This window comes from Zophobas morio, unplaced genomic scaffold (assembly GCF_036711695.1).
Source record: "Zophobas morio isolate AGI-343-1 ecotype UQ-CSIRO unplaced genomic scaffold, CSIRO_AGI_Zmor_V1 ptg000018l, whole genome shotgun sequence".
In the NCBI taxonomy this organism is placed as follows: domain Eukaryota; kingdom Metazoa; phylum Arthropoda; class Insecta; order Coleoptera; family Tenebrionidae; genus Zophobas; species Zophobas morio.
Genome location: NW_026972123.1, coordinates 448,394 through 472,094, shown reverse-complemented (window position 1 = coordinate 472,094; position 23,701 = coordinate 448,394). Strand labels below are relative to the sequence as shown.

Here is a 23,701-nt window from a genome sequence, read left to right as displayed (position 1 = left end):
ATTGTTTTGATTTTTCAATATTTCGTTTTTATAATTTTCATTCTTCAATATTTCGATATGCAATTTTTCGTTTTTTTTTTTTTGTTTATTCAATTTAAGGTTTGCAACTTTGGAGTTTTCATTTCAAATTTTGCAGATTTGATTTTCCAACTGTTGAATGATTCAATTCTTCAATTTTTTATTTCTTCAAATTTTCGTTTTGCAATTTTTCGGTTCGGTTTCTTTATTTCTTTACTTTTTCAATTTTTCAATTTCTCAATGTCTCGATTTTATAATTTTTCGATTTGCAATTTTTCGTTTTGGTTATTAAATTTCTTCACTTTTTCAATTTTTCTGATTTTGTAATGTTTCTTTTTCAATGTGAAAATTTTCAATTTCTCTATTTGCACTTTTTTGTTTTTCAATTTTTTTATTTTTTTTTTTTCAATTTTAGATTTTTCAGTTTTTCGATTTTTCAATTTTTCGTTCAGTTTTTAATTTGCAATTCTTCTAGTTCTCATTTTAAATATATAAAATAATAAGCATTTTTACAATTTTCCACTTTTTCAATTACGATTTTAGAATTTTTCCATTTTTCAATTATTGGACTTTGAAACTTTTTCGTTTATCCAATTTTTCAATTTTTCGATCTTTAATTTTTCAATTTCTGGATATTCATTAATTTTTCAATTTTTCGAATTTACAATTTTTACGATTTTATTTTTTGGGTTTTTTGTTTTCAAACTTTTAATTTTTCATTTCTTCAGTTTAGTCATTTGCAATTTTCCGATTTTCCACTTTTTCGGATTTTGCAATTTTGCGTTTTTTCAATTTATCAATTTTCTAATTTTTCGATTTTTCAACTTTTCGAATAAAAAATGGAAAAACGAAAAAGAAGATATCCGAAAACGAGAAATCCAAAAATTGCAAATTGGATTTTAAAAATCGTGGAATTGAACAATGAGAAAATTTGAAACGAAAAATTATAAAATCGAAACGAAAAAAATGTGTTATGAAATCGAGAAAATGAAACTGAAAAATCGGAAAAATGAAAATTAAAAATCAAGAACTTGAAGAAAATAACAAAAATAAAAAATTACAAAGTTCAAAAAAAAGAAAAACGAAAAATTGGAACATCAAACAATGGTAAAATCGAAAAACTAAAACTCGGGAAAACGAAATATTGAAAAATTAAAAACTGTAAAATTGAGAAATTGAAAAAAAAATTAATTTTAAGATTATAGAATGTTGCTATTTTTCAATTATTGAATTTTGAAAAATTTTCATTTATACGACTTTTCAATTTTTTGATTTTTAAATTTACAATTTTTCGATTCCGCAATTTTTCTTTTCTTCAAATTTTCAATTTGCAACTTATCGTTTCGGTTTTTTGTTTTCTTTTTTTTTGCAATTTTTTTAATCTTCGTTGTTGCTATTTTACAATTTTTTATTTTCTTCAAATCAATTTTTTCAATTTTTGGTTTCTTCAATATTTCGATTTGCATTTTTTTGTTTCTCAATTTGCAACTCGTCGAGTTTTGATTTTGAATTATTCAGTTTTTCGATTTTCCAGCTTTTGGATGTTTCAATTTTTCGATTTTGTAATTTTTCGATTTGCAAATTCTCTAGATTTCAATGTTTAATTTTTCAATTTTTGATTTTTAATTTTTCAATTTATCGATGTTGCGATTTGCAATTTTCTGTTTCGGTTTTTTATTTTCTTTATTTTTCTATTTTTCAATCTTCTGATTTTAAAATTTTATTTTCAGCTTGAAAATTTTCAATTTTTGAATGTTTCAATTTGCAATTTTTCGAGTTTAAAATTTCCAGTTTTTCAATTTTCCAACTTATGAATTTTTCAATTTTTAGATGTTACAATTTTTTTTCAATTTTTCGTTTCGGTTTTATTTTTCTTTACTTTTTCATTTTTTGGTTCTGTAATTTTTCTGTTTCCAATTTTTGCATTTTAAAAGTTTTTAATTTTTTGTTTTTTCAATTTTTGATTTTTCAGTGTTTCAATTTACACGTTCTTGAGTTTTCAGTTATTAATTTTTCAATTCTTCAATTTTTTCATTTTTGTTTGTTTCTTCAATTGTACAATTTGCAACTCTTGGAGTTTTCATTTTTAAATATTCCAGTTTTATGAATTTTAAACTGTTGGATGATTCAATTCTTCAATTTTTTATTTATTCAAATTTTCGATTTGCAATTTTTCGTTTTAGTTTTTTATTTTCGTCACTTTTTCAATTTTTCAGTTTTTCAATGTTCTGATTTTAGAATTTTTCTCTTTTCCAATGTGAAATTTTTCGATTTTTCAATTTTTCGTTTCTTCAATTTTTGATTTGAAAATTTTCTAGTTAGCATTTCAAATATGTTGTTATATTAATAATAATAATAATAATAATTTGAATTTTTAAAAATTTCCACTTTTTCAATTTTATGATTTTAGAATTTGTCCATTTTTCAATTATTGGACTTCGTTCATCCAATTTCTCGATATTTATTAATTTTTCAATTTTTCGTCTTCACAATTTTTATGATTTTATAATTTTTTGGGTTTTAAGTTTTTCAAAGTTTCAATTTTTCATTCCTTCAGTTCAATGATTTGCGATTTTCCGATTTTTCACGAATAAAAAAATTGAAAAAATTCAAAATCGTAAAATTGTAAAATCAAAAATGGAAAAACGAAAAAGAAGGTATCCGAAAATGAGAAATTGAAAAATTGCAAAATTGAATTTTTTTTTAAATCGTGGAATTAAACAATGGGAAAATTTGAAACGAAAAATTGTAAAATTGAAACAAAAAATAAAGGAAATGGAAAACGAAAAAAATGTGATACAAAATCGAGAAAATGAAAATAAAAATTCAGAAAAATGAAAAACAAAAATCAAGAACTTGAAAAATTGAGGAAACGAAAAATCGAAAAATTAAAAACTCAAAGAACTGAAAAATCGAGCAAATGAAAAATTGTAATATTGTAAATTTTCAAAATTGAAACATTGCAACTCGAAAATTAAAGAAACAAAGCATTGAAATATTTGGAAGTGGAGAAATTGAAAAATTGAAAGAATAAAGTTGAAAAAAAAATTCTAAAACCGAAAAAATGAAATATCCGAAAATTGAAAAAATAAAGAAAATGACAAAAATCAAAAATTATAAAATTCCAGAAAAAGAAAAACGAAAAATTGGGACATCAAACAATGGTAAAATCGGAAAACTAAAAATCGAGGAAACGAAAAATTGAAAAATCAAAAACTATAAAATTGAGAAATTGAAAAAAGATAAGAATTTTACGATTTTAGAATGTTGCCATTTTTCAATGATTAGATTTTGAAAAATTTTCATTTATTCGACTTTTCAATTTATTGATTTTTAAATTTACAATTTTTCGATTCTGTAATTTTTTTTCTTCAAATTTTCGATTTGCGACTTATCGTTTCGGTTTTTTGTTTTCTTCTTTTTTGCAATTTTTTTAATCTTCATTGTTTCTATTTTAGTTTTTTGTTTTCTGCAATTTCAATTTTTTTCGATTTTTATTTTCTTCAATTTTTCGATTTGCAAATTTTTTTGTTTCTTCAAATTTACTTTTCGAGTTTTGATTTTGAATTATGTATTCAGTTTTTCGATTTTTCAACTTTTGGATGTTTCAATTTTACGATTTTGTAATTTTTCGATTTGCAATTTCACGAGAATTCAATTTTTAATTTTTCAATTTTTGATTTTAATTTTTCAATTCTTCAATGTTGCGATTTGCAATTTTTTGTTTCGGTTTTTTATTTTCTTCATTTTTTTCTATTTTTTATATTTCGATCTTCTGATTTTGAAATTTTTGTCTTTTTCAATTTGCAATTTTTCGATTTTTCAAATTTAAATTTTTTCATTTTTCGTTTTGTCAAGTTTAGATTTTTCAGTGTCTCGATTTTTCAAAAAAAAAAAATTATAAAAAATTATAAAATCGAAGGAAAAGAAAAAACGAAAAATTGGGATATTAAAAAATGGTAAAAACGAAAAATTGAAAAATAAAATATTGGGAAAACGAAAAATTATAAAATAAAAACTTGAAAAACAGAATAAAGAAAAAACTGAAAAATCAAAAATTCTAAAATTCAGAATATGAAAAATAAAAATCAAGAACTTGAAATATTGAATAATTAAAAAATGAGAACCTTAAACATCGAAAAACGAAAAATTGGGACATCAAACAATGGTAAAATCGAAAAACTAAAAATCGAGAAAACGAAAAATTGAAAATCAAAAACTCTAAAATTGAGAAATTGAAAAAAAATTTTTTCAATGATTGGATTTTGAAAATTTTTCATTTATTCGACTTTTCAATTTTTTGATTTTTAAATTACAATTTTTCGATTCTGCAATTTTTCTTTTCTTCAAATTTTCGATTTGCAATTTATCGTTTCGGTTTTTTGTCTTCTCTATTTTTTGCAATTTTTTTATTTTTCATTGTACCTATTTTCTAGTTTTTTGTTTTCTGCAATTTCAATTTTTTTCAGTTTTTGGTTTCTTTAATTTTTCGATTTCCATTTCTATTGTTTCTCCAAATTTACAGCAACTCTTCGAATTTTTCAGTTCATCAACTTTTGGATGTTTAAATTTTTCAAATTTTATTTTTTAATTTTTCAATTCTTCAATGTTTCGATTTGCAATTTTTCTTTCGGTTTTTTATTTTCTTTATTTTTTTTTCTATTTTTCAATTTTTCAATTTTTTCAGTTTGAAAATTTTCAATTTTTGATTGTTTCAATTTGCAATTTTTAGATTTTTCAATTTTGGATTTTTTAATTTTTCGTTTTGTCAAGTTTAAATTTTTCAATTTCTCGATTTTTCAAGAAAATAAACATTTATAAAACCGAAGGAAACCAAAAATTGGGATATCAAAAAATGGTAAAATAAAAAAATTGAAAAATAAAAAATCGAGAAAACGAACAATTATAAATTAAAAACTTGAAAAACCGAAGAAACGAAAAACTGAAAAATCAAAAATCGTAAAATTGAGAATATGAAAAATGAAAATCAAGAACTTGAAAAATTGAAAAATTGGAAATCGGGACGGGACATTGAAAAGACGAAAAATTGAAAAATTTAGTTGAGAAATCGAAAAAATGAAAAAACGAAAAATTGTGACATCAAAAAATTGGTTGAAGGTAAATAAATTCAGATTTTTCAAAAACTTATAAGCTTTGATTTTGCAGATTTTATTATTTTTTTTATTATCTTAATTTGATCATCACAATAAATTGCCTCATTCATTTGAGTCACCCTGAATAAATATTTCTAAAAATAATCAGTGCATTGATAAAACAAGTATATGTATATTCAGCAAAATTTTCAGATGACGTCACCAATTTTTGGGAAGGCATAAACGAATAAAGTTAAATTGCAAAGTGTTGTTATAGAATTTTGATTTTTTTCAAAAATCTGAATGACACAATTGTCGCTTTTAATCAATCAAAACCACGCTTTCCTTGATGAAAAAATGAACTTTTACTTTGTTTCGTTAAAAAACAACCTTACCTGATGAAATTTTGAGGTTAGCAAAATCAATCAAATACCCCGGTTATTCCGGCCATCAAAAAATTTTAAATATGTTGCCAACCAAACAAAAAAACAGCAAGAAAACTACCAAAACACCTACTTCCCCCATCAACACGAAAACCACCCCAATTCTGAGACATTGTATTTAAAATGTAGAAAATGGTAATACATTTAGTACAAGCACGAACCTTCACGACATCCGTACAAAAATCCATAACGATGGTGACCTTCGCTTCGCCTTTCTTTTCGTCTTTGTACAACTCGAGCATGTAGGTACCATCCACCTCCTGCCGCAACGAGCAGTACCTCCTCTTGAAACTCTTCGAGCCTATGTTCACGAACGTCCGCTCCGACCCCACTTCGGGCCCCTTCATCAAGTACCCCTCCTTCGTGACGCTGTCGACCCTCGGCTTCACGTCGTCCTCCGCGTCGGTATCGATGTCGATCTCGTAGTTCTCCTCCTTGTACTCCGTGTTGGGCAACTTCGGGAGGTCCGCGTATGTTCCGGAGTACGCGTTGTACTTGTAGTGGATCAAGTTCCAGTTGGAGGAGTAGCTGGCGATGCACTGCTTGGTGAAGAGGGAGCAGTTGTCGGTGTCTTCGCTCGACGGGAAGGTCTGGTAGAGGGTTCTGTAGCGTCGTGGAAGGACGACCTCCTAAAAAAAATGGTCCAGGGTTATTTCGACAGAATTTTTCAAGTTTTTAAGTTTAAATTGTCACTTTTTCAATTTTTCAAGTTTTGAATTTTTCAATTTCCAGAATTTGTAATTTTGCAATTCGAGTTTTCAAGTTTCCAATATTCCAATTTTTAAATTTTCATTTCTTCAAATTTTCGATTTGCAATTTTTCGTTTCACTTTCTTTTCCTTATTTTTTCAATTATCTGATTTTTTAATGTTTCGATTTTATAGTTTTTTGTTTTTTCGATTTTTTGGTTCAATTTTATGCAACTCTCCCAGTTTTCATTTTTAAATTGTCTAGTTTTGGATCTTCCAATTGTTAGATTATGCAATTTAAGGAGTTTTCAATTTTCAATTTTTCAATTTTCTTTCCATTTTTCATTTTCAATTTTTCGATTTTTCAATTCTGGGATTTTTTAATGCTTCGTTTTTTTTCAATTTTAGATTGTTCAGTTTCATGATTTTTCATTTACTGTAGTTTTCATTTTAAATATGAATAACAATAATTTCACTTTTTCATTTACCTATTTCACTTTCCAACTTTGCGATTTATCATTTTTCAATTTTTTGATTGTTCAGTTTTTCATTTCTTTTTTCAATATTTAGGTTTTTCAATATTCTTTCTTTATTTTTTTTTTTTTATTAATTTTTTTTCAATTTTCCGTTTTGCAATTTTTCGATTTTTTGATTTTTCAATTCTTCAATTTTTCGATTTACAATTTTTCGTTTCGATTTTTTATTCTTCTTATTTTTTCAATTTTTCTGTTTTTCTATGTTCTGATTTTATAATTTTTCTGTTTTTTTTTTTTTAAATGATGGATTTTTCAATTTTTCGGTTTTTCGGCTTTTAGATTTCTTAATTTTTGGTTTTTTCAATTTTAGATTTGTTAGTTTCTCGATTTTTCAGCTTTTCATGCAAATCTTCGAGTTTCTATTTTTAAATGATTCAGTTTTTTGATTTTAAATATGTAATAATAATTTTTAAAATGTCACTTTTTCAGTTTTTAAACTTTCCAACTTTTAGATTTTAATTTTTCCGGTTTTTCGTTTTGGATTTTTATTTTCTTTATTTTTTCAATTTTTCTAAATAACTGAAAAATGTTCCTATTTTATGTTTTTTCAATACCAATTTTTTCAATGTCTCGTTTCTTTTGTTTCTTCGATTTTACGACATGCCTCTCGAGATTTCAATTTTTAATTTCTTCAGTTTTTCGATTCGGTTTTTCTTTTTGTTAATTTTTAGAATTTTTCGGGTTTTCAATGTTCTGACTTTATATTTTTCTTTTTTCAACGTGAAAATTTTCGATTTATTAAAAATTACATTTTAAAATTTTTCATTTCTTCAATTTTTCGATTTACAATTTTCCGTTTCGGATTTTTGTTTTCCCTATTTTTCTGTTTTTCTTTTTTCAATGTGCAATCTTTCCATTACGGATGTTTCAATTTTTCGGTGTTCCAATTTTTCGACTTTTCGGCTTTTCGATTTTTAATTTTTCTTTTTTCCAATATTAATTTTTTAATTTCTTAATTTTTCAATTTTTCGTATCTTTCATTTTTGATTTGCAATTTTTCTTGTTTTCATTATAAATATCTAATAATTGCAATTTTAAAAATTTTTCAGTTTTTCAATTTCACAGTTTTGGAATTTTTCAATTTTTCATTTATTGGATTTTAATATTTTTTGTATCTTCGACTTTTCAATTTTTTAATTTTATGTTTTTTCCTTTCTTCATTTTTCTATTTTTAGAATTTTCGTTTCGGTTTTTATTTTTCTTATTTTTTCAATTTTTCAGTTTTTCAATGTTCTGATTTTATAATTTTTCCGCTTTTTTTTCAATGTGAAATTTTTCAATTTTTCGATTTAAAATTTTTCGTTTCAGTTTTTTATTTTTCCTGTTTTTTCAATTTTTCTGTTTTTCAATGTCCTACTTTTATAATTTTCCGCTTTTATTTTTTCAACGTGAAATGTTTCGATTATGAATTTTTCAATTTTTCGACTTTTCGACTTTTCGATTTTTCATTTTTCGTGTTTCCAATGTTAGATTTTTTAATTTTTCAATTTTTCGTTTCATTAATTTTTGATTTGCAATTTTTTGTTGTTGTCACTATAAATAACTAATAATTACAATTTTTAAAATTTTTCAGTTTTTCAATTTCACAATTTTGGAATTTTCCAATTTTTCATTTATTGGATTTTAGCATTTTTTTGTATATTCGACTTTTCAATTTTTCGATTTTTAATTTTACAATTTTTCGGTTATAGATTTTTCAATTTTTTAATTTTATGTTGTTAAATTTTTCATTTCTTCATTTTTATATTTTTACAATTTTTCGTTTCGGTTTTTTATTTTTCTTATTTTTTCAATTTTTTGGTTTCTTAATGTTCTGATTTTATAATTTTTCTGGTTTTTTTTTCAATGTGAAATTTTTTAATTATGGATTTTTCAATTTTTTAATTTTATGTTTTTAAATTTTTCATTTCTTCATTTTTCTATTTTTAGAATTTTCGGTTCGGTTTTTTATTTTTCTTATTTTTTCAATTTTTCAGTTTTTCAATGTTCTGATTTTATAATTTTTCCGCTTTTTTTTCAATGTGAAATTTTTCAATTTTTCGGCTATCAATTTTTCGATTTAAAATATTTCGTTTCAGTTTTTTATTTTTCCTGTTTTTTCAATTTTTCTGTTTTTCAATGTCCTCATTTTATAATTTTTCTGCTTTTATTTTTTCAAGGTGAAATGTTTCGATTATGGATTTTTCAATTTTTCGACTTTTCGATTTTTCATTTTTCGTGTTTCCAATGTTAGATTTTTTAATTTTTAAATTTTTCGTTTCGTTAATTTTTGATTTGCAATTTTTCTTGTTGTCATTATAAATAACTAATAATTACAATTTTTAAAATTTTTCAGTTTTTCAATTTCACAGTTTTGGAATTTTTCAATTTTTCATTTATTGGATTTTAGCATTTTTTTGTATATTCGACTTTTCAATTTTTCGATTTTTAATTTTACAATTTTTCGGTTATAGATTTTTCAATTTTTTAATTTTATGTTGTTAAATTTTTCATTTCTTCATTTTTATATTTTTACAATTTTTCGTTTCGGTTTTTTATTTTTTCAATTTTTTGGTTTCTCAATGTTCTGATTTTATAATTTTTCTGTATTTTTTCAATGTAAAATTTTTTAATTATGGATTTTTCAATTTTCCGTGTTCAACTTTTCGATTTTTTTGCTTTCAGATTTTTTAATTTTTGTTTTTTCAATTTAAGATTTTTCGTTTCCCAATTTTTAAATTTCTCGTTTATTTAATTTTTGATTTACAATTTTTTTAGTTTTCATTTTAAATGTGTAATAATGATCACATTTTTTAAAATTTTTCAGTTATTCAATTTTTCGATTTTAGAATGTTTCGATTTTTCAATTATTGGATTTTAACACTTTTGTGTATATTCGACTTTTCAATTTTTCGATTTTAATTTTAAATTGTCACTTTTTCAATTTTTCAAGTTTTGAATTTTTCAATTTCGAGAATTTGTAATTTTGCGATTTGAGTTCTCAAGTTTCCAATTTTTAAATTTTCATTTCTTTTTGATTTTTTAATGTTTCGATTTTATAGTTTTTTTGTTTTTTCGATTTTTTGTTTCTTCAATTTTACGACATGCAACTCTCCCAGTTTTCATTTTTGAATTGTAGAGTTTTGGATGTTCCAATTGGTAGATTATGCAATTTAATGAGTTTTCAATGTTCCGATTTTATAATCTTTCATTTTTTTAATGTGAAATGATTCAATTTTTCACTTTTAAAGTTTTCGATTTTTCAACTCTGGGATTTTTTTAATTTTTCGGTTTGTGTTTAATTATGGATTTTTCAATTTTTCAGTTTTCAATTTTTCGATTTTTCAGTTTTTAGATTTCTTAATTTTTCGTTTTTTCAATTTTTGATTTTTTAGTTTCTCGATTTTTCAATTCTTCATTTCTTTAATTTTTCATTTTAAATATGTAATAGTAATAACAATTTTTACAATTTTCACTTTTTCAATTTTATGATTTTAGATTTTTTTTGTATATTCGACTTTTCTATTTTTCAATTATAATTTTTCAATTTTTCGATTTTACAATGTTCTTATTAATTTTATAAATTTTTTGTTTTTGGAATTGTTTTTCTTTATAATTTTACGACATGCAAATCTTCGAGTTTCCATTTTTAAATGATTCAGTTTTTCGATTTTAAATATGTTATAATAATTTTTAAAATGTCACTTTTTCAGTTTTTAAACTTTCCAACTTTTCGATTTTTAATTTTTCAATGTTTCGTTTCGGTTTTTTATTTTCATTATTTTTACAATTTTTCTAAATAATCGAAAAATGTTCCTATTTTGTTTTTTCAATATCAATTTTTTCAATTTCTCGTTTTTTTTGTTTCTTCAATTTTCCGACATGCATCTCGAGTTTTCGTCTTCAAATTTTTCAGTTTTTTGATTTGCAATTTCACGAGATTTCAATTTTTAATTTCTTTAATTTTTCAGTTCAGTTTTTCTTTTTTTTATTTTTTCAATTTTTCGGTTTTTCAATGTTCTGTCTGTATAATTTATCTTTTTTCAAAGTGATTTTTTTTAATTTTTGGGTTATCAATTTTTCGATTTTTTAATTTTATATTTTTAATTTTTTTATTTCTTCAATTTTTTTAATTACAATTTTCCGTTTCGGTTTTCTGTTTTCCTTATTTTTTAAATTTTTCTGTTTTTCGATGTCCTCATTTTATAATTCTTCTGTTTTTTTTTTCAATGTGAAATGTTTTAATTATGGATTTTTCAATTTTCCATTTTTTCGTTTCCTAATTTTTCAATTTTTCGTTTGTTTAATGTTTGATTTGCAATTTTTCTTGTTTTCATTATAAATATCTAATTACAATTTTTAAAATTTTTCAGTTTTTCAATTTCACAATTTTGGAATTTTTCAATTTTTCGTTTATTGGAATTTTCGATTTTTAATTTTTCAATGTTTCGATTATCAATTTTTCAGTTTTATTATTTTGCTTTTAAATTTTTCATTTCTTCATTTTTCCATTTTTACAATTTTCCGTTTCGGTTTTTTTATTTTTCTTATTTTTTCCATTTTTCGGTTTTTCAATGTTCTGATTTTATCATTTTTCCGTTTTTCTTCAATATGAAATTTTTTAATTATGGATTTTTCAATCTTTTCGTGTTCAATTTTTCCATTTTTTTGCTTTTAGATTTTTAAATTTTTGTTTTTCAATTTTAGATTTTTTCGTTTCCCATTTTTTTAATTTTTCGTTTATTTAATTTTTGATTTGCAATTTTAAAAATTGATTGGATTTTAAAAATTTTTCATTATTCGACTTTTCAATTTTTTAATTTTTCAATTTTTCGATTCTCCAATTTTTCTTTTCTTCAACTTTTCGATTTGCAATTTGTCGTTTCGGTTTTTTGTTTACTTGATTTTTGCAATTTTTCGATTCTTGATTGTTCCTGTTTCAATATCTTGTTTTTTCCATTTCAATTTTTTTTATTTTCTGTTTCTTCATTTTTTCGATTTGTATTTGTTTTTGTTTCTTTAATTTACGACATGCAACTCTCCGAATTTTGTTTTTTTCGATTTTGTAATTTTTCGATTTGCAATTTCACGAGAATTCAATTTTTAATCTTTCAATTTTTGATTTTTCAATTTTTCATTTCTTCAATTTTTTAGTTGCAAATTTTGGTTTATTTTTTCAAATTCTTGGTTTTTCAATGTTCTGATTTTATAATTTTTATTTTTTTCGATTTGAAAATTTTCAATTTTTGAGTTTTTCAATTTTCGATTTTCCAACTTTTGGATTTTTCAGTTTCATAGTGAGTATTGGATTTTAAAACTTTTTCATTTATTCAATTTTTCGATTGTTAATTTTTCAGTTTCTCGATATTTAATTTTTCGATCTTTCAATGTTACAGTTTTTCGACTTTACAATTTTGACGATTATGATTCAACTTTAATTGCATAATTTTTGGGATTTCAAATTTTTCGATTTTTTAACTTTTCGATCAAAAAAACGGAAATACTTTAAAATTGAAAAACCAAAAATGAAAAAACGAAAAGTATCAAACGTGTAAGATTTGTAAACCAAGAACTTGAAAAACGGAAGAAACGAAAAATTCTAAAATCGAAAAGATTAAAAATTGAGAAACCTTAAACTTCAATAATCCCATAAACGAAATATGTATTATAAAAAAGGAAATGAAAAAACGAAAAATTGTGATATCAAAAAAAAATCAAGAATTTGAAAAATTGAGGAAACGAAAGATTGAAAAATGAAAAATTGATAAACAAAAATCGAAAAATGATAAATTGTTACATGGAAAACATGCAAAATTGAAAAATTGCAAATCCAGACATAGAAGAATTTAAAAAAGGAAATACATAACTCTAAAATTGAAATCCTGAAAATTAAAGAAATCGGATAACTGAGAAATCCAAAAATTGCAAAATGGAAAAATCAAAGATTGAAAATTTAAAAAATTGAATACACGAAAAATTGTGAAACCGAAACATTGAAAGATTAAAGTAAATGAAAAAAAACGGTTAGATGGAGATTTGGGGTGTGAATGTGAGTACTTACGGAGATGTCGTCCGAGGGGTAAAGCAGCAGCTCGCGTTGGGGGTCATTCTGCAGAACGGTCTTATTCTTGAGGAGGAAGTTTTCGAAGTCCAGGGGTTCAACGAGCTGGGGTTTGTTCTGCGAAAAAAAAACACCAATGAGTGACAATTAGTGGCCGGTGTCCGACTCGGAAAGTTTTTTCAACTGCTGCTTTAGAATGTCCTCGCTCCTACTCAACTCCCCCATAAACCAGCGCGCAAACTCGCACGTGGGGGCATCTTCTTCGACGCAACGTTGCCCCCTGAAGAACACACATTCGCACTCATTCCGACACGAGCATTCCGGCACCTCGGATTCATCATAATCCCCGAACTCTTCTCCGAACCCTTCATACTCGTCGGTGTCCTCGGACTCTTCCTCAGACTGTTCAGACAAAACCAGAGACTCCACATCGAAGTCCAAGTCAATCTGCTCCTTCGAAGAGTGCGGCTGGAGGTTCACACAATAGTTGAGTTTGTCGATCCAAGTCGCGATCTTGTCACAAAAATCGATTATCGTCTTCTTGTACATGTTCTTGGTGGACCTGCAGCCGATGTCCACCACGTTGCGTTTTTGCAACCAGTTGAGAATCTCCTCGGACATCACCATTTCGGTGAAGTTGAGCAAGTAGAGAGGTTCTTTTCCGAAGAGGTTGACGATGGCTTTGGCCGTCAACTCCGTCTGGCATTTGAGCCAGAGCAACTTCTGTTTTTCGCCGCACTTGCACCTCTTCGGACTGCGTGGTTTTCTTTTACGTCTCAAGGTATGAAAATACGAGGAGGCCTCCTTGGGTTGGAGGCGGCAATCGCCCCCTTGGAGGAGTTCGTTTAAGCGAGTCACGCACTGGGTCGAGAGCACCTGGTGGTGGGCCTGCCAGGTGGCCAGGACGCGCCGTTTGATGGGGCGGGCCATTTGGATGAGACGTGGTGAACATGGGTCAGTGCGGGGACACTTTTCGCATTTTTTGGGAATGCATTCAGGGACTCTCCTCTTAGGGGTGGACAGCATATCCATGTACTCCTTCTGGGACATGGAGCTGCGGTCCAAAATCGACGGATTTCTGTGACACGTGATGTGTTTGCGATCCTTCTTCTCGCATTTAGGGGGAAGACTGGGCACCGCGAGTCCTCGGAGCGACGAAAATTTTCGAACACAAGAGGATTTTTTACCACTACATTCTAGAATCGGTGTCGAAAGGAACGGACTTCGCAGAGGAGAGTTTCGAGTCGACTTGCTGCTCCAAAAACCGGAACCAAAGTCGCCTTTTAAGTCGCAAACTCGGAGCGTTTTTTCGAAAGGTGTCGAAGATGAGGGGTACCGGTGACAACGAGGAGAACAAGAACGACTCCTCTTAGTGACGTCACATGGGTTTACTTTTCCACATAACTGCTGCATCTGTGGTTTCTGACTCCTGTCACAAAATATTTTACTCTTGGGTGTTTTCTTGGCAAAGCACTGGCCACAAGGTTGGAGTTTAGGTGGGCGTGGTTGAACAAGAGGAGTTTTAATCGGGCTACGCCTCCTTCCAAAATCACATTCTCCACCAGTGTCTGAAGCTGTCCTTATGGGAATTCCCGATCTGGTTGCTTGTTGTGACTTTTGTCCACACTTCTTAGTTAGGGGTTTATTTTCGTCGATAGTTTCCAAGTTTGATGTGCTCGTCGAACTAGATCTGACGCTACACCTCGTACTCGTTTCCAACATCGGTGCAGAGTGGAACAGCGATTTTAAATTTTTTTTGTCGTCATCGCGAGTCCGCTTCCGGCCTTTCCAAATTGGGATTTTCGACGGGGCGACAACACGCTTCGGTAATCGTAGCCCGAGCTGCTTCTGATCTTTTGGGATGATTTCTACATGTACAGGTAATTTTAAATTCTTTATATCCAAGACATTTTTATCTTTCGAAATGGACACTCTTGCGAAATCACGTTTCATGGTGGCTGTAAGACGGGGATGTTGAAATCAACGCCGACAACATCGTCACAGAAGATTTAGACGAAACATTGAACAGACGTTTCACTCTGATGAAAACTGACAAGTGAAATGGGAGCGTTTTTGTTTGTCAGAATGACAGTGTGGAGCGAGGGGTAATTCGCTGGAAGAATGTACAAGGGAAATACACAGAAGTGCTAGGGATGTATAAAGGAAGTATGGTCAAGTGAAAATATTTTAACCAATTCGAGATGTGATTTGACAAAAGTGAGCCATGAAATTTTTTCTTCATGTTGGATAAACTGATTCATTGACAAAACGGTTTGTCTGTCAGTGCATGAGACTGACGTTCACTTGATTGTACGAAATGCGAATTTTTGAAAATTTCTAAAAATTTCGATATTCCGGAAAAACGGTTGCAGTTATCAAAGAAACGAGACCGGAAGTGAGTTCTTGACCTCGAAATCTACCAGAATATGTGTTTAGTTAAGTTTCGAAAATGTCAAAATTTGGCCGAAATTTGAAGAAGGGGGGACCATTGGAAAAATTTCATTTCTAAAAAAGTTGCCTGAAAATTCTGAAAAAATTCAGGGACGTAGATCTCAACACGCTGATTTCAAAAATATAGGGTGCCGATGATCACGGAGCAACATTTTCGAAAGAATCGGTACGAAATTCGAATTTTTGAGAATTTCTAAAAATATCGATATTTCAACGGTCGATTCCCGAAAAACGGTTGCAGTTATTAAAGAAACGAGGCCGGAAGTGAGTTCTAGAAGCCGAAATCTAGCAGAAAATGTGTTTAGTTAAGTTTCGAAAATGTCAAAATTTGGCCGAAATTGGAAAAATTTCACTTCTAAAAAAGTTGCCTGAAAATTCTGAAAAAATTCAGGGACGTAGATCTCAACATGCTGATTTCAAAAATATAGGGTGCCGATGGTCACGGAGCAACATTTTAGAAAGAATCGGTACGAAATTCGAATTTTTGAGAATTTCTAAAAATATCGATATTTCAACGGTCGATTCCGGAAAAACGGTTGCAGTTATCAAAGAAACGAGGCCGGAAGTGAGTTCTAGAAGCCGAAATCTTTCAGAAAATGTATTTACTAAAGTTTCGAAAATGTCAAAATTTGGCCAAAATTTGAAGAAGGGGGGACCATTGAAAAAATTTCACTTTTAAAAAAGTTGTCTAAAAATTCTGAAAAAATTCAGGAACGTAGATCTCGACACACTGATTCCAAAAATATAGCATGTTGATGGTCACGGAGCAACATTTTCGAAAGAATCGGTACGAAATGCGAATTTATGAGAATTTCTGAAAATTTCGATATTTCAACGGACGATTCCGGAAAAACGGTTGCAGTTATCAAAGAAACGAGGCCGGAAGTGAGTTCTTGAGGTCGAAATCTACCAGAAAATCTATTTAGTTAAGTTTCGAAAATGTCAAAATTTGGCCGAAATTTGAAGAAGGGGGGACCATTGGAAAAATTTCACTTTTAAAAAAGTTGTCTAAAAATTCTGAAAAAATTCAGGCACGTAGATCTCGATACGCTGATTCCAAAAATATAGGGTGTCGATGGTCACGGGGCAACATTTTCGAAAGAATCGGTACGAAATGCGAATTTTTGAGAATTTCTAAAAATATCGATATTTCAACGGTCGATTCCGGAAAAACGGTTGCAGTTATCAAAGAAACGAGGCCGGAAGTGAGTTCTAGAAGCCGAAATCTTTCAGAAAATGTATTTACTAAAGTTTCGAAAATGTCAAAATTTGGCCAAAATTTGAAGAAGGGGGGACCATTGAAAAAATTTCACTTTTAAAAAAGTTGTCTAAAAATTCTGAAAAAATTCAGGAACGTAGATCTCGACACACTGATTCCAAAAATATAGCATGTTGATGGTCACGGAGCAACATTTTCGAAAGAATCGGTACGAAATGCGAATTTATGAGAATTTCTGAAAATTTCGATATTTCAACGGACGATTCCGGAAAAACGGTTGCAGTTATCAAAGAAACGAGGCCGGAAGTGAGTTCTTGAGGTCGAAATCTACCAGAAAATCTATTTAGTTAAGTTTCGAAAATGTCAAAATTTGGCCGAAATTTGAAGAAGGGGGGACCATTGGAAAAATTTCACTTTTAAAAAAGTTGTCTAAAAATTCTGAAAACATTCAGGGACGTAGATCTCGACACGCTGATTCCAAAAACATAGGGTGTCGATGGTCACGGAGCAACATTTTCGAAAGAATCGGTACGTAATGCGAATTTTTGAGAATTTCTAAAAATATCGAAATTTCAACGGTCGATTCCGGAAAAACGATTGCAGTTATCAAAGAAACGAGGCCGGAAGTGAGTTCTAGAGCTCGAAATCTACCAGAAAATGTATTTACTTAAGTTTCGAAAATGTCAAAATTTGGCCAAAATTTGAAGAAGGGGGGACCATTGGGAAAATTTCACTTTTAAAAAAGTTGTCTAAAAATTCTGAAAAAATTCAGGGACGTGGATCTCGACACGCTGATTCCAAAAATATAGGGTGTCGATGGTCACGGGGCAACATTTTCGAAAGAATCGGTACGAAATGCGAATTTTTGAGAATTTCTGAAAATATCGAAATTTCAACGGTCGATTCCGGAAAAACGGTTGCAGTTATCAAAGAAACGAGGCCGGAAGTGAGTTCAAGAGTCCGAAATCTACCAGAAAATGTGTTTAGTAAAGTTTCGAAAATGTCAAAATTTGGCCGAAATTTGAAGAAGGGGGGACCATTCGAAAAATTTCACTTTTAAAAAAGTTGTCTAAAAATTCTGAAAAAATTCAGGGACGTAGATCTCGACACGCTGATTCCAAAAATATAGGGTGTCGATGGTCACGGAGCAACATTTTCGAAAGAATCGATATGAAATGCGAATTTTTGAGAATTCCTAAAAATTTCGATATTTCAACGGTCGATTACGGAAAAACGATTGCAGTTATCAAAGAAACGAGGCCGGAAGTGAGTTCAAGAGTCCGAAATCTACCAGGAAATGTGTTTAGTTAAGTTTCGAAAATGTCAAAATTTGGCCGAAATTTGAAGAAGGGGGGGCCATTGGAAAATTTCACTTTTAAAAAAGTTGTCTAAAAATTCTGAAAAAATTCAGGCACGTAGATCTCGATACGCTGATTCCAAAAATATAGGGTGTCGATGGTCACGGAGCAACATTTTCGAAAGAATCGGTACGAAATGCGAATTTTTGAGAATTCCTAAAAATTTCGATATTTCAACGGTCGATTCCGGAAAAACGGTTGCAGTTATCAAAGAAACGGGGCCGGAAGTGAGTTCTTGAGGTCGAAATCTAGCAGAAAATGTGTTTAGTTAAGTTTCGAAAATGTCAAAATTTGGCCGAAATTTGAAGAAGGGGGGACCATTGGAAAAATTTCACTTTTAAAAAAGTTGTATAAAAATTCTGAAAAAATTCAGGGACGCAGATCTCGATACGCTGATTCCAAAAATATAGGGTGTCGATGGTCACGGGGCAACATTTTCGAAAGAATCGGTACGAAATGCGAATTTTTGAGAATTCCTATAAATTTCGATATTTAAACGGTCGATTCCGGAAAAACGATTGCAGTTATCAAAGAAATGAGGCCGGAAGTTAGTTCTTGATCTCGAAATCTACCATAATATGTGTTTAGTTAAGTTTCGAAAATGTCAAAATTTGGCCAAAATTTGAAGAAGGGAGGACCATTGGAAAAATTTCACTTTTAAAAAAGTTGTATAAAAATTCTGAAAAAATTCAGGGACGCAGATCTCGACACACTGATTCCAAAAATATATCATGTTGATGGTCACGGAGCAACATTTTCGAAAGAATCGGTACGAAATGCGAATTTTTGAGAATTTCTAAAAATTTCGATATTTCAACTGTCGATTCCGGAAAAACGGTTGCAGTTATCAAAGAAACGAGCCCGGAAGTGAGTTCTTGACCTCGAAATCTACAAGAAAATGTATTTAGTTAAGTTTCGAAAAAGTCAAAATTTGGCCGAAATTTGAAGAAGGGGGGACCATTGGAAAAATTTCACTTTTAAAAAAGTTGTCGGAAAATTCTGAAAAAATTCAGGGACGTAGATCTCGACACGCTGATTCCAAAAATATATCATGTTGATGGTCACGGAGCAACATTTTCGAAAGAATCGGTACGAAATGCGAATTTTTGAGAATTTCTAAAAATTTCGATATTTCAACTGTCGATTCCGGAAAAACGGTTGCAGTTATCAAAGAAACGAGCCCGGAAGTGAGTTCTTGACCTCGAAATCTACAAGAAAATGTATTTAGTTAAGTTTCGAAAAAGTCAAAATTTGGCCGAAATTTGAAGAAGGGGGGACCATTGGAAAAATTTCACTTTTAAAAAAGTTGTCTGAAAATTCTGAAAAAATTCAGGGACGTAGATCTCGACACGCTGATTCCAAAAATATATCATGTTGATGGTCACGGAGCAACATTTTCGAAAGAATCGGTACGAAATGCGAATTTTTGAGAATTTCTAAAAATTTCGATATTTCAACTGTCGATTCTGGAAAAACGGTTGCAGTTATCAAAGAAACGAGCCCGGAAGTGAGTTCTTGACCTCGAAATCTACAAGAAAATGTATTTAGTTAAGTTTCGAAAAAGTCAAAATTTGGCCGAAATTTGAAGAAGGGGGGACCATTGGAAAAATTTCACTTTTAAAAAAGTTGTCGGAAAATTCTGAAAAAATTCAGGGACGTAGATCTCGACACGCTGATTCCAAAAATATATCATGTTGATGGTCACGGAGCAACATTTTCGAAAGAATCGGTACGAAATGCGAATTTTTGAGAATTTCTAAAAATTTCGATATTTCAACGGTCGATTCCCGAAAAACGGTTGCAGCTTTTTTCAATATTTAGGTTTTTCAATATTCTTTCTTTATTTTTTTTTTTTATTAATTTTTTTCAATTTTCCGTTTTGCAATTTTTCGATTTTTTGATTTTTTAATTCTTCAATGTTTCGATTTACAATTTTTCGTTTCGATTTTTTATTCTTCTTATTTTTTCAATTTTTCTGTTTTTCTATGTTCTGATTTTATAATTTTTCTTTTTTTTTTTAAATGATGGATTTTTCAATTTTTCGGTTTTTCAGCTTTTAGATTTCTTAATTTTTAGTTTTTTTAAATTTTAGATTTGTTAGTTTCTCGATTTTTCAGCTTTTCATGCAAATCTTCGAGTTTCTATTTTTAAATGATTCAGTTTTTTGATTTTAAATATGTAATAATAATTTTTAAAATGGCACTTTCTCGGTTTTTAAACTTTACAACTTTTAAATTTCACAATTTTGGAATTTTTCAATTGTACCGCCTTGTCACTAATAACCCTTCGTGGTTGATGTGACAATAAACATTTACATAAAAAAAAAAAAAAAAAAAAACTTTTAAATTTTTATTTTTTCAATTTTTCGTTTTGGTTTTTTATTTTCTTTATTTTTTCAAATTTTCTAAATAACTGAAAAATATTCCTATTTTATGTTTTTTCAATATGAATTTTTTCAATTTCTCGTTTCTTTTGTTTCTTCAATTTTACGACATGCCTCTCGAGATTTCAATTTTTAATTTCTTCAGTTTTTCGATTCGGTTTTTCTTTTTGTTTATTTTTAAAATTTTTCGGGTTTTCAATGTTCTGACTTTATATTTTTCTTTCTTCAACGTGAAATTTTTCGATTTATTAAAAATTATATTTTAAAATTTTTCATTTCTTCAATTTTTCGATTTACAATTTTCCGTTTCGGTTTTTTGTTTTCCCTATTTTTTCAATTTTTCTGTTTTTCAATATCCTCATTTTATAATTTTTCTGTTTTTATTTTTTCAATGTGCATTCTTTCCATTACGGATGTTTCAATATTTCGGTGCTCCAATTTTTCGACTTTTCGGCTTTTCGATTTTTAGTTTTTCTTTTTTCCAATATTAATTTTTTAATTTCTTAATTTTTCAATTTTTCGTATCTTTCATTTTTAATTTGCAATTTTTCTTGTTTTCATTATAAATATCTAATAATTGCAATTTTAAAAATTTTTCAGTTTTTCAATTTCACAATTTTGGAATTTTTCCATTTTTCATTTATTGGATTTTAACATTTTTTGTATCTTCGACTTTTCAATTTTTTAATTTATATTTTTAAATTTTTCATTTCTTCATTTTTCTATTTTTAGAATTTTCGTTTCGGTTTTTTATTTTTCTTATTTTTTCAATGTTTCAGTTTTCCAATGTTCTGATTTTATAATTTTTCCGCTTTTTTTTCAATGTGAAATTTTTCAATTTTTCGATTTAAAATTTTTCGTTTCAGTTTTTTATTTTTCCTGTTTTTCAATGTCCTCCTTTTATAATTTTCCGCTTTTATTTTTTCAACGTGAAATGTTTCGATTATGGATTTTTCAATTTTTCGACTTTTCGGCTTTTCGATTTTTCATTTTTCGTGTTTCCAATGTTAGATTTTTTAATTTTTCAATTTTTCGTTTCGTTAATTTTTGATTTGCAATTTTTCTTGTTGTCACTATAAATAACTAATAATTACATTTTTTTAAATTTTTTCAGTTTTTCAATTGCACAATTTTGGAATTTTCCAATTTTTCATTTATTGGATTTTAGCATTTTTTTGTATATTCGACTTTTCAATTTTTCGATTTTTAATTTTACAATTTTTCGGTTATAGATTTTTCAATTAATTTTTTAATTATGAATTTTTCAATTTTTCCGTGTTCAATTTTCCGATTTTTTGCTTTTAGATTTTTTAATTTTTGTTTTTTCAATTTTAGAATTTTTCGTTTCGCAATTTTTAAATTTTTCATTTATTTAATTTTTGATTTGCAATTTTTTTAGTTTTCATTTTAAATAGGTATGTTATGATTATATTTTTTAACATTTTTCAGTTTTTCAATTTTACGATTTTAGAATGTTTCCATTTTTCTATTGTTGGATTTTAGCACTTTTGTGTATGTATATTCGACTTTTCAATTTTTCGATTTTTAATTTTTCAATTTTTTGGGTTTTCAATGTTCTGATTTTATTTTTTCTTTTTTCAAAATGAAATTTTTCGATTTTTCCATTTGCAATTTTTAGTTTTCAGTTTTTCCAACTTTCGGATGTTACAATGTTTTAGAGTCCGAAATCTACCAGAAAATGTGTTTAGTTAAGTTTCGAAAATGTCAAAATTTGGCCGATATTTGAACATTTCATTGGCAGAAAATATAAGGAAGTATGGATTTTCAAGGAAGTTTCTAATCAGCGATTTACCCCTCGCTGTGGAGTGACAATGTGAAGGGCACATCTCCGGTTGTAAAAATTTAGGTTCGCCATCGACTGATTTAACATTCTTTGGCAAAAAATACGACACGTATGGAAAATGTGTTACGTAAACATAAACTTCTCCTTAATGAGGTGTTTATTCGTGTACATTTTCCAATAACCTCCCGACGACAAACAAATCGTTCCATATTTGGGCAATGTTTGAGTCAACGCGCCACGAAGGTTAATTTAGAAAAATTATTCCGTTAATAAAAAGCTAAATCGCGCGGTTTCGAAACACACACTTTCATTTCCATCCTGGCATCTTTATTGCAGATATTAGTGATCTTCTGTTTGTATTTATTTGGTGGCCTCGACAATTATGCAATGAATACAATTTTTATTCAATTACGCAGATTGCATTACAAATACCATTCGAAGCGGCAACAAAGAGGATCGCAGCACGTTAACGGTCTCAATGGTTCGTTACATTAATCTTCTTAATACGGACTTGGCAAGAAACGGTCACGACATTAAAGTGTTAATTTGGTTAGCAATAAGTGATTCAGTGATGAGCATTGTCAGTAATGAGGTCGAAAAGTTACATTGAAGGAAGGAATTCCCTAAAAGAAAAACGCTTGAAGTAATTATTATTCCTAATAAAACAACGCTGAAAATTCTCACGTGATATTGAATTAATACTTGTAGCTTCTCAGGAAGTCTCAAATCAAGCTCGATATTGAAAGAATATTCCAAGAAAACATGATGGAAAGAAAATTATCTTAGCTGTGCCAGGATTATTCATTGCATTTAATTGTTCTACGAATAGTAATTTTTTTAAAATTGATGCATACCATTAGTAACATCCTGCACGCAAACTCTTATAATTTTGTACGACAAAAAGGGAAATATCGATGGACGATAGAATTATTTCGGATCAAAAATCTTTTGAAAAACTAAAAAACCATTAGTCCCCTTTCTGGTAATATTCGAGTAAATTTTTACCCTATTCTGATCCCGTGTGGTCTTGGACTTTTGCCGGACGTGTATTAGTGGTTGCCTAACCATACAATATAAGATAACCTACATTCTTTATAAGTAGCAGACAACAAATTTTGGGTCCTCTTTCTATTTTTAGTTTTTCGATTCTCCAATTTTTGGATGTTTCAATTTTTCGATTTGCAATTTCACCAGTTTTCAATTATTCGATTTTTCAGTTCCTTTTCTTTTTGTTTATTTTTTCAATTTTTCGGTTTTTCAATAATCTGATTTTATAATTTTTCTTGTTCCCAATGTAAAATTCTTCAATTTTTGGATTTCTCAACTTTTAGGTTTTTCAATTTTTAGTTTTTTCAATTTAAATTTTTCAGTTTCCCAATTTTTTAATTCTTCGTTTTTTCAATTTCTGATTTTTAATTTTTCAATCTCGATAATTAATTTTTCGATTTTGGGGTGTTCCAGTGCCCCAGTTTTGGAATTTATAATTTTTACGATTCTATAATCTTTCGATTTTACAATTTTTGGGTTTTCAAATCTCCTTTCCGCGTTTTTTCTTCTTTCCAATTTTTCTATTCATTATTTTGTTTCTATTTTTAGCTCCTCAATTTTTAGTTCTTGAATGTTTAAATTTTTCCTTTTTTACTGGAAGTCCATCGGCTGCGTTTTTCG

General features: G+C 28.3%; 1 protein-coding gene across 2 annotated transcripts in view; it reads right to left on the bottom strand.

The window, feature by feature from the left end:
- The window catches only part of Ziz (Zizimin), a 143,217-nt gene that overhangs the window by 107,146 nt on the left and 12,370 nt on the right, over positions 1-23,701 (bottom strand). For both annotated transcript variants that reach the window (XM_064058568.1, XM_064058569.1), the window contains exons 2-3: positions 12,819-12,935; positions 5,716-6,183 (exon numbers count right to left, since the gene is read on the bottom strand). In XM_064058568.1, the coding sequence (XP_063914638.1) occupies positions 5,716-6,183; positions 12,819-12,935 (585 nt within the window). The remainder of the gene's footprint in view (positions 1-5,715; positions 6,184-12,818; positions 12,936-23,701) is intronic.